Source organism: Entelurus aequoreus, linkage group LG27 (assembly GCF_033978785.1).
Source record: "Entelurus aequoreus isolate RoL-2023_Sb linkage group LG27, RoL_Eaeq_v1.1, whole genome shotgun sequence".
Taxonomy (NCBI): domain Eukaryota; kingdom Metazoa; phylum Chordata; class Actinopteri; order Syngnathiformes; family Syngnathidae; genus Entelurus; species Entelurus aequoreus.
In genome coordinates, this window is record NC_084757.1 from 4815059 (window position 1) to 4827558 (window position 12500).

Genomic DNA, 12500 nt, shown 5'->3' on the forward strand with positions numbered 1-12500 from the left:
ATTTATATATTTATTTTATTTTCTTTACTATTAATTAGGGCTGCAACTAACGATTAATTTGATAATCGATTAATCTGTCGATTATTATTTCGATTAATCGATTAATAATCGGATAAAAGAGACAAACTACATTTCTATCCTTTACAGTATTTTATTGAGAAAAAAAACAGCATACTGGCACCATACTTATTTTGATTATTGTTTCTCAGCTGTTTGTACATGTTGCAGTTTATAAATAAAGGTTTATTTAAAAAAATTAAAAAAATAAAAAAATAAAATAAAAAAGCCTCTGCGCATGCGCATAGCATAGATCCAATGAATCGATGACTAAATTAATCGGCAACTATTTTTATAATCGATTTAATCGATTAGTTGTTGCAGCCCTACTATTAATAAGTCTACCATTTTATGGTATGGTATTTTACTTATAACAATTTTTCTAGACAAATCATTAGGGCTGGCAAATTAATGGACTTTAAAACTCTAAAAAAACAATGTTAATAAAGTTGTTCTTTGTTATAAGTTGATTTCCACATTTATTTTATTTTCTTTACTATAAATAAGTATACCATTTTATGCAGAGGCGTACTTATAACCATTTTTTAGACAAATCATTAATTAATGCACTTTAAAACTCTAAAAAAACAATGTTAATAAAGTTGTTCCTTGTTATAAGTTGATCTCTATTTCTTTTCTTTTCTTTACTATTAATAAGTATACCATTTTATGCAGAGGTGTACTTATAACCATTTTTTCGAAAAATCATTAAGGGTGGCAAATTAATGCACTTTAAAACAAAAAACAAACAAAAAAACAATGTTAATAAAGTTGTTCTTTGTTATAAGTTGATTTCCACATTTATTTTATTTTCTTTACTATAAATAAGTATACCATTTTATGCAGAGGCGTACTTATAACCATTTTTTAGACAAATCATTAATTAATGCACTTTAAAACTCTAAAAAAACAATGTTAATAAAGTTGTTCCTTGTTATAAGTTGATCTCTATATTTATTTAATTTTCTTTACTATTAATAAGTATACCATTTTATGCAGAGGTGTACTTATAACAATTTTTCTAGACAAATCATTAGGGGTGGCAAATTAATGGACTTTAAAACTCTAAAAAAAACAATGTTAATAAAGTTGTTCCTTGTTATAAGTTTATCTCTATTTCTTTTCTTTTCTTTACTATTAATAAGTATACCATTTTATGCAGAGGTGGACTTGTAACCATTTTTTAGACAAATCATTAGGGGTGGCAAATTAATGCACTTAAAACAAAAAAAACTAAGTGAATAAAGTTGTTCTTTGTTATAAGTTGATCTCCACATTTATTTTCTTTACTTTAAATAAGTATACCCTTTTATGCAGAGGTGTACTTATAACCATTTTTTAAACAAATCATTAATTAATGCACTTTAAAACTCTAAAAAAACAATGTTAATAAAGTTGTTCCTTGTTATAAGGTGATCTCTATATTTATTTAATTTTCTTTACTATTAATAAGTCTACCATTTTATGCACAGGTGTGCTTATAACAATTTTTCTAGACAAATCATTAGGGGTGGCAAATTAATGGACTTTAAAACTCTAAAAAAAACAATGTTAATAAAGTTGTTCCTTGTTATAAGTTAAACTCTATTTCTTTTATTTTCTTTACTATTAATAAGTATACCATTTTATGCAGAGGTGGACTTATAACCATTTTTTAGACAAACCATTAGGGGTGGCAAATTAATGCACTTTAAAACAAAAAACAAACAAAAAAACAATGTTAATAAAGTTGTTCTTTGTTATAAGTTGATTTCCACATTTATTTTATTTTCTTTACTATAAATAAGTATACCATTTTATGCAGAGGCGTACTTATAACCATTTTTTAGACAAATCATTAATTAATGCACTTTAAAACTCTAAAAAAACAATGTTAATAAAGTTGTTCCTTGTTATAAGTTGATCTCTATATTTATTTAATTTTCTTTACTATTAATAAGTATACCATTTTATGCAGAGGTGTACTTATAACAATTTTTATAGACATATCATTAGGGCTGGCAAATTAATGGACTTTAAAACTCTAAAAAAACAATGTTAATAAAGTTGTTCCTTGTTATAAGTTGATCTCTATTTCTTTTCTTTTCTTTACTATTAATAAGTATACCATTTTATGCAGAGGTGGACTTATAACCATTTTTTAGACAAATCATTAGGGGTGGCAAATTAATGCACTTTAAAACAAAAAAAACTAAGTTAATAAAGTTGTTCTTTGTTATAAGTTGATCTCCACATTTATTTTCTTTACTATAAATAAGTATACCATTTTATGCAGAGGCGTACTTATAACCATTTTTTAGACAAATCATTAATTAATGCACTTTAAAACTCTAAAAAAACAATGTTAATAAAGTTGTTCCTTGTTATAAGGTGATCTCTATATTTATTTTATTTTCTTTACTATTAATAAGTATACCATTTTATGCAGAGGTGTACTTATAACAATTTTACAGACAAATCATTTGGGGTGTCAACAATAAAAAAAAAAAAAAGAATTTTAGATTAATTGCAATTCTTATTTGTAACTATTCTTAATCAATTATACAATGTCCATGTTTCTCAGTTCCAACGCTTAATATATTGTCTTTGCAGTTTATTCAATTGAATAGAAGTTGAAAAGGATTTGCAAATAATTGTATTCTCTTTTTATTTACCATTTACACAAGGTGACAACTTCACTGCTTTTGTATTTAAGGGATTGTACTGCCAGCTGCCGTATTGTGTCTCCTGCCAGATTGTGGACGAGCTCAGAGAGCAGATCCTCAAGCTGCGCTTCCCGCATCGCGTTCAAAACAAAGAGGCCACGCCCAAGACCAAGAGGAAGGCCGCGGGGCACCCATCGCCGTCCAAGTCGCCCTCGCTCTCCGCTCCCAAGCAGGCGCTGTCAGACCGCCCGTGTGTGGTGGTACTCAACAAGCCCCTGGAGAAGCTGCTCATTCGGTCAGTGGCCCAGTAAAGCAAATGGAATTACTTTTTTTTTATCCAAATGTCATTTAATATAGACCAGGGGTGTCCAAACTTTGGCCACTAAAGGCCGCACTTTGAAAAATGAAAGCATGTGGGGGCCATTTTGATATATTTCATTTTTAAAACCATTACAATACAGTATATATATTTATTTAACAGTTAAGGCTCCTCTCAAGTTTTGATTCGAGAGATCCATAAAAAGGTAAAAATAAGTCATTTATTTAAAAAAATTCAACGCTTTTAATCAGTTTTTTTATATTTTATGCCCTTTTTGTTCAAGAAAACCCATTTCTTAATGGCAAAAACACATCATATGCAACATCCCCCCCAAAAATGTTTTTTTCTAAGTGGAATATTTGATATGACGTAATTGGAGCCTTCAATAGGTCAATAATTTATAACACTGATTTTGATTGATTATTTTTTGAGCCATAACAGTTTTCAGAAAAAAACCCCATAAATTCTCAAAAGTCTTAAAAATAAGTCATACATGATTTTTTTAAATATTTTTTTTTACTTTAAATGCTTAAATTTTTAGATCAACTTCAAATTTTTTATGTCGATTATACCTTTTTTTTATGATTTTTTTTCCGTTTTTTTTGTTTTTTTGTTTAATGCTGTTTTTGTCACTTTTTTTAATGGCAAACACGGTAAATATGCAACATTTTCCCACAAAAAAACTTCAAAGTGGAATATTTGATGTGAAGTAATTGGAGCCTTTAATAGGTCAATAATTTATAACAACACTGATTTTGATTGCTTATTTATTTTTTTAGCCATGACAGTTTTCCCCCCAAAAAACACTAAAAATCTCAGGGACCCAAATTGTTAAAAATAAGTCATACATTATTTTATTTGTATTTACTTTTTACTTTAAATGCTTAAATCTCTAGATCAACTTCAAGTTTTGTATGTCGATTATACCTTTTTTATGATTTTTTTCATGTTTGTTTAATGCTGTTTTTTTGTTATAGAACACTTTTTTCAATGGCAAACACAGTAAATATAAAACATTTTCCCACAAAAAAAAAAACAGTCAAAGTGGAATATTTGATGTGAAGTAATCGGAGCCTTCAATAGGTCAATAATTTAGAACATTACTGATTTTGATTCATTATTTTTTGAGTCATGACAGTTTTCAGGGAAAAAAACAAAAATTGTCAGGGATCCAAAAGTGTTCAAAATAAGTCATACATAATTTTTTAAAATTGAAAACATTTTTTTTTAACTTTATACGCTAAATCTCTAGATCAACTTCAAGTTTTATATCTCGATTATACCTTTTTTATGATTTTTTTCTTGTTTGTTTAATGCTGTTTTTTTGTTTTAGAACACTTTTTTCAATGGCAAACACAGTAAAAATGCAATTTTTTTCCCACAACAAAAAACAGTCAAAGTGGAATATTTGATGTGAAGTAATTGGAGCCTTCGATAGGTCAATAATTTATTATTTTTATTATTTTTAAAACTGATTTTGTTTCATTATTTTTTGAGCAATGACAGTTTTCAGGAAAAAAAAACAAAATCTCAGGGATCCAAAAGTGTTCAAAATACATTATTTTTTTTTTATTTTTTTTTACTTTAAATGCTTAAATCTCTAGATCAACTTCAAGTTTTGTATGTCGATTATACCTTTTTTATGATTTTTTTCATGTTTGTTTAATGCTGTTGTATAGAACACTTTTTTCAATGGCAAACACAGTAAATATGCAGCATTTTCCCACAAAAAAAAAACAGTCAAAGTGGAATATTTGATGTAAAGTAATTGGAGCCTTCGATAGGTCAATAATTTAGAACATTACTGATTTTGAGTCATTATTTTTTGAGTCATGACAGTTTACAGGAAAAAAAAAGAAAAATCTAAAAAAATCTCAAGTGTTAAAAATAAATCATACATTTAATTATTATATAGATATATTTTTTTTACATTAAATGCTTAAATCTCTAGATCAACTTCGTTTTGTATGTCAATTATACCTTTTTCTTAATGATTTTTTCATGTTTTCTTTTGTTTTTTTAATGTTTTTTTTGTTATAGAACACTTTTTTTTAATGGCAAACACAGTAAATATGCAACATTTTCCCACAAAAAACACTTCAAAGTGGAATATTTGATGTGAAGTAATTGGAGGCTTTAATAGGTCAATCATTAATAGCGACACTGATTTTGATTCATTATTATTTTTTGAGCCATGACAGTTTGTAGGAAAAAAATAAAAAAATCTCAGGAATCCTAAAGTGTTAAAAATAAGTCATACATTATTTATTTTATTTTTTTACATTACATGCTTAAATCTCTAGATCAACTTCAAGTTTTGTATGTCGATTATACCTTTTTATGATTTTTTTCATGTTTTCTTTTGTTTAATGCTGTTTTTTTGTTACAGAACACTTTTTTTTAATGGCAAACACAGTAAATATGCAACATTTTCCCACAAAAAACACTTCAAAGTGGAATATTTGATGTGAAGTAATTGGAGCCTTCAATAGGTCAACAGTTTAAAACAACACTGATTTTGATTCATTATTATTTTTTGAGCCCTGACCGTTTTCAGAAAAAAAACACAAAAAATCTTAGTGATCTAAAAGTGTTCAAAATAGGTCATACATTATTTTAATTTAATTTTTTTTTGCTTTAAACGCTTAAATCTCTAGATCAACTTCAAGTTTTGTTTGTCGATTATACCTTTTTAATGATTTTTTTCATGTTTTCTTTTGTTTGTTTAATGCTGTTTTTGTTATAGAACATTTTTTTTAATGGCAAACACAGTAAATATGCAACATTTTCCCACAAAAAACACTTCAAAGTGGAATATTTGATGTGAAGTAATTGGAGCCTTTAATAGGTCAATCATTTATAACACTGATTTTGACAATTTTCAGAAAAAAACACCACTAAAAATCTCAGGGATCGAAAAGTGTTAAAAATAAGTCATCCATCCATCCATCCATCCAATTTCTACCGCTTGTCCCTTTCGGGGTCGCGGGAAAATAACACATAAATTATTTATTTGTATTCTTTTTTACTTTAAATGCTTAGGTAGTTTGTAGGAAAAAAATCCAAAAATCTCAGGAATCTTAAAGTGTTAAAAATAAGTCATACATTATTTTAATTTAATTTGTTTTACTTTAAACGCTTAAATCTCTAGATCAACTTCAAGTTTTGTTTGTCGATTATACCTTTTTTATGATTTTTTTCATGTTTTATTTTGTTTGTTTAATGCTGTTTTTGTTATAGAACATTTTTTTTAATGGCAAACACAGTAAATATGCAACATTTTCCCACAAAAAAACTTCAAAGTGGAATATTTGATGTGAAGTAATTGGAGCCTTTAATAGGTCAACAATTTAAAACAACACTGATTTTGATTCATTATTATTTTGTGAGCGGTGGCAGTTTAAAAAAAAAAAAAACTAAAAATCTCAGGGATCCAAAAGTGTTCAAAATAAGTCATACATTATTTTTATTATATTTATTTTTACTTTAAACGCTTAAATCTCTAGATCAACCTCATGTTTTATATGTCGAATATACCTTTTTTGTGTTGTTTTTTTCATGTTTTCTTTTGTTTGTTTAATGCTGTTTTGCTACAGAACACTTTTTTTAATGGCAAACACAGTAAATATGCAACATTTTCCCACAAAAACACTTAAAAGTGGAATATTTGATGTGAGGTAATCGGAGCCTTTAATAGGTCAATAATTTATAACAACACTGATTTTGACAGTTTTCAGGAAAAAAACACTAAAAATCTCAGGGATCGAAAAGTGTTAAAAATAAGTCATCCATCCATCCATCCATCTATTTTCTACCGCTTGTCCCTTTCGGGGTCGCGGGAAAATAAGTCATACATTATTTATTTGTATTTTTTTTTACTTTAAATGCTTAAATCTCTAGACCAACTTCAAGTTTTGTATGTCAATTATACCTTTCTTATGATTTGTTCTTGTTTTCTATTGTTTGTTTAATGCTGTGGAAAGTGGAATATTTGATGTGAAGTAATTGGAGCCTTCAATAGGTCAATAATTTATAACAACATTCATTTTGATCCATTTTTATTTTGTGAGTCATGAAAGTTTTCAGGAAAAAACACAAAAAATCTCAGGGATCCATAAGTGTTAAAAATAAGTCATACATTATTTTATTTTATTTTTTTAATTTTTACATTTAATGCTTAAATCTCTAGATCAACTTCAAGTGTTGTATGTCGATTATACCTTTTTATGATTTTTTTCATGTTTTCTTTTGTTTGTTTAATGCTGTTTTTTGTTATAGAACACTTTTTTTAATGGCAAACAGTAAATATGCAACATTTTCCCACAAAAAAAACTTAAAAGTGGAATATTTGGTGTGAAGTAATTGGAGCCTTCAATAGGTCAATCATTTATAGCAACACTGATTTTGATTCATTATTATCTTGTGAGCGGTGACAGTTTTCAGAAAAAAAACACTAAAAATCTCAGGGATCGAAAAGTGTTAAAAATAAGTCATCCATCCATCCATCCATTTTCTACCGCTTGTCCCTTTCGGGGTCGTGGGAAAATAAGTCATACATTATTTATTTGTATTTTTTATACTTTAAATGCTTAAATCTCTAGACCAACTTCAAGTTTTGTATGTCGATTATACCTTTTTTATGATTTTTTTCATGTTTTCTATGGTTTGTTAAAATGCTGTGGAAAGTGGAATATTTGATGTGAAGTAATTAATTGGAGCCTTCAATAGGTCAATAATTTAAAACAACATTCATTTTGATCCATTTTTATTTTGTGAGTCATGAAAGTTTCAGGAAAAAAACACAAAAAAATCTCAGGGATCCATAAGTGTTCAAAATAAGTCATACATTATTTTATTTTATTTTTTTAATTTTTACATCAAATGCTTAAATCTCTAGATCAACTTCAAGTTTTGTATGTCGATTATACCTTTTTATGATTTTTTTCATGTTTTCTTTTGTTTGTTTAATGCTGTTTTTTGTTATAGAACACTTTTTTTTAATGGCAAACACAGTAAATATGCAACATTTTCCCACAAAAAACACTTAAAAGTGGAATATTTGATGTGAAGTAATTGGAGCCTTCAATAGGTCAATCATTTATAGTGACACTGATTTTGATTCATTATTATTTTGTGAGCGGTGACAGTTTTCAGAAAAAAAAACACTAAAAATCTCAGGGATCCAAAAGTGTTCAAAATAAGTCATACATTATTTTATTTGTATTTTTTTTAACTTTAAACGCTTAAATCTCTAGATCAACCAAGTTTTATATGTCAATTATACCTTTTTTGTGGGTTTTTTTCATGTTTTATTTTGTTTGTTTAATGCTGTTTTTTGTTATAGAATTTTTTTTTAATGGCAAACACAGTAAATATGCAACATTTTCCCACAAAAACACTTCAAAGTGGAATATTTGATGTGAAGTATTTGGAGCCTTTAATAGGTCAATCATTTATAACAACACTGATTTTGACAGTTTTCAGAAAAAACCCACTAAAAATCTCAGGGATTGAAAAGTGTTAAATATAAGTCATCCATCCATCCATCCATCCATTTTCTACCGCTTTTCCCTTTCGGGGTCGCGGGAAAATAAGTCATACATTATTTATTTGTATTTTTTTTTACTTTAAATGCTTAAATCTCTAGACCAACTTCAAGTTTTATATGTCGATTATAACTTTTTTATGATTTGTTCATGTTTTCTATTGTTTGTTTAATGCTGTGGAAAGTGGAATATTTGATGTGAAGTAATTGGAGCCTTCAATAGGTCAATAATTTAAAACAACATTCATTTTGATCCATTTTTATTTTGTGATTCATGAAAGTTTTCAGGAAAAAAACACAAACAATCTCAGGGATCCAAAAGTGTTCAAAATAAGTCGTACATTATTTTATTTTATGTTTTTTAATTTTTACATTAAATGCTTAAATCTCTAGATCAACTTCAAGTTTTGTATGTCGATTATACCTTTTTTATGATTTTTTTCACGTTTTCTTTTGTTTGTTTAATGCTGTTTTTTGTTATAGAACACTTTTTTTAATGGCAAACACAGTAAATATGCAACATTTTCCCACAAAAAAAACTTAAAAGTGGAATATTTGGTGTGAAGTAATTGGAGCCTTCAATAGGTCAATAATTTATAGCAACACTGATTTGGATTCATTATTATTTTGTGAGCTATAAAAGTTTTCAGAAAAAACCCACTAAAAATCTCAGGGATCCAAAAGTGTTAAAAATAAGTCATCCATGCATCCATCCATTTTCTACCGCTTGTCCCTTTCGGCGTCGCGGGAAAATAAGTCATACATTATTTATTTGTATTTTTTTTACTTTAAATGCTTACCGGTAAATCTCTAGTCCAACTTCAAGTTTTGTATGTCGATTATACCTTTTTTATGATTTTTTTCATGTTTTCTATGGTTTGTTTAATGCTGTGGAAAGTGGAATATTTGATGTGAAGTAATTGGAGCCTTCAATAGGTCAATCATTTAAAACAACATTCATTTTGATCCATTTTTATTTTGTGAGTCATGAAAGTTTTCAGAAAAAAAACACAACAAATCTCAGGGATCTAAAAGTGTTCAAAATAGGTCATACATTATTTATTTTTATTTATTTTTTGCTTTAAACGCTTAAATCTTCAAGTTTTATATGTCGATTGTACCTTTTTTGTGATTTTTTTCATGTTTTCTTTTGTTTGTTTAATGCTGTTTTTTATTATGGAACACTTTTTTTAATGGTAAACACAGTAAATATGCAACATTTTCCCACAAAAAAATGTAATTGGAGCCTTCAATAGGTTAAAACAACACTGGTTTTGATTCATTATTATTTTGTGAGCGGTGACTGTTTTAAAGAAAAACAAATGGTGTAATTAGAGTCCACATTGCAACTTTTTCTCATTATATTTTACCTGTAAACTCTTTTATTCCACTCTTTTCTGTTTTTTTTTTTGTAATGGTATTTTTAGAATGTGCCACGGGCCGTTAAAGAATGAGCTACGGCCTGCAAATGGCTCCCGGGCCACACTTTGGACACCCCTGAGAAGAATTGCTTGTGAAAGACAAAAAGATATTCTTGACCTGCAGGTACGAGAAGCTGCCGCTGGACTTCAGGATCCCCTTCATTCTCAGCATGGAGAACTCGGTGCAGCCCTCCAGCACCGCGGGACCCCTCTACGTGGCGGCCAACCGGACCGCCTCGTCCACGCTGGCCTCGCTGTCTCGCTACTTCCTGCACCGGCGCTGGGTGTGGGCGGTGCAGAGCGGCCAGGGTCCTGCTGTGGCCATGCAAGCGGTCGCCCACATCCTGTCCATGCTCTCAGAGTGAGTTGTTTTGGGGGTTTGTTGCGTGGTCCAAACTGATTGATGTTGATGATCCACTGAAGGATCCGCTTGTCTGAGGGCTTTCACTTCGCTGCCAGTGGAGACGGCATCGTCAACATGGTCATCGAGTTGCCGATGAAGGTAAAACATGCACTTCACAGGAGCACTACTTGTTTTTATCCTTTCATTTTCTAATGACTTATTTTAGCTTCATTTTCTAAAATGATAGTCGTGGTCAAAAGTGTGCATAGACGTGTGTGGTGGTACTCAACAAGCCCCTGGAGAAGCTGCTCATTCGGTCAGTGGCCCAGTAAATCAAATGGAATTACTTTTTTTTAATCCAAATGTCATTCAATATAGACCAGGGGTGTCCAAACTTTGGCCACTAAAGGCCGCACATTGAAAAATGAACGCATGTGGGGGCCATTTTGATATATTTCATTTTTAAAACCATTACAATACAGTATATAGATTTATTTAACAGTTAAGGCTCCTCTCAAGTTTTGATTCGAGAGACCCATAAAAAGGTAAAAATAAGTCATTTATTTAAAAAAAATTCAACGCTTTTAATCAGTTTTTTAATATTTAATGCCCTTTTTGTTCAAGAAAACCCATTTCTTAATGGCAAAAACACATAATATGCAACATCCCCCCCAAATATTGTTTTTTCTAAGTAGAATATTTGATATGACGTAATTGGAGCCTTCAATAGGTCAATAATTTAAAACAACACTGATTTTGATTGATTATTTTTTGAGTCATTTTCAGAAAAAAAAACCACTAAAATCTCAGGGATCCAAAAGTGTTAAAATTAAGTCATACATGATTTTTTTTTTTAATTTTTTGTTACTTTAAATGCTTAAATCTTTTGGTCAACTTCAAATTTTTTATGTCGATTGCGTTTTTTTATGATTTTTTTTCCATTTTTTTTTTTTCTTGTTTAATGCTGTTTTTGTCACTTTTTTTAATGGCAAACACAGTAAACATGCAACATTTTCCCCACAAAAAAACTTCAAAGTGGAATATTTGATGTGAAGTAATTGGGAGCCTTTAAGAGGTCAATAATTTAAAACACTGATTTTGATTGATTATTATTTTTTGAGTCATGACAGTTTTCAGAAAAACCCCCCACTAAAATCTCAGGGATCCAAAAGTGTTAAAAATAAGTCATACATGATTTTTTACTTTAAATGCTTAAATCTTTTGATCAACTTCAAATTTTTTATGTCGATTATACCTTTTTTTATTATTTTTTTTCCATTGTTTAATGCTGTTATTGTCACTTTTTTTAATGGCAAACACAGTAAATATGCAACATTTTCCCCACAAAAAAACTTCAAAGTGGAATATTTGATGTGAAGTAATTGGGAGCCTTCAATAGGTCAATCATTTAAAACAACACTGATTTTGATTGATTATTATTTTTTGAGTCATGACAGTTTTCAGAAAAAAACCCACTAAAATCTCAGGGATCCAAAAGTGTTAAAAATAAGTCACACATGATTTAAAAAAAAATTTTTTTACTTTAAATGCTTAAATCTTTTGATCAACTTCAAATTTTTTATGTCGATTATACCTTTTTTTATGATTTTTTTTCCATTGTTTAATGCTGTTTTTGTCACTTTTTTTATTGGCAAACATTAAAAATATGCAACATTTTCCCCACAAAAAAACTTCAAAGTGGAATATTTGATGTGAAGTAATTGGGAGCCTTTAATAGGTCAATAATTTAAAACAACACTGATTTTGATTCATTATTATTTTTTGAGCCAAAAAAACAACACTAAAAATCTCAGGGACCCAAATTGTTTGAAAAAAGTCATACATTATTTTATTTTTTATATATTTTTTACTTTAAATGCTTAAATCTCTAGATCAACTTCAAGTTTTATATCTCGTTTATACCTTTTTTATGATTTTTTTTTCGTGTTTGTTTAATACTGTTTTTATGTTATAGAACACTTTTTTCAATGGCAAACACAGTAAATACGCAATATTTTCCCACAGACATACACGTGTAAAGAACATCATGTCATGGCTGTCTTGAGTTTCCAATACTTTCTACAACTCTTAATTTTTTGTGATGTAGTGATTGGAGCACATACTTGTTGGTCACAAAAAAACCTTCATGAAGTTTGCTTTTATGAATTTA

The 12500-nt window shown here is 28.7% G+C and overlaps 1 protein-coding gene across 1 annotated transcript in view; it reads left to right on the top strand.

Moving 5' to 3' along the window:
• szt2 (SZT2 subunit of KICSTOR complex) overlaps positions 1 to 12500 on the top strand; it is an 80833-nt gene that overhangs the window by 26801 nt on the left and 41532 nt on the right. The window contains exons 15-17 of the mRNA XM_062038401.1: positions 2753 to 2997; positions 10112 to 10348; positions 10411 to 10489. Coding sequence (XP_061894385.1) covers positions 2753 to 2997; positions 10112 to 10348; positions 10411 to 10489 — 561 coding nt within the window. The remainder of the gene's footprint in view (positions 1 to 2752; positions 2998 to 10111; positions 10349 to 10410; positions 10490 to 12500) is intronic.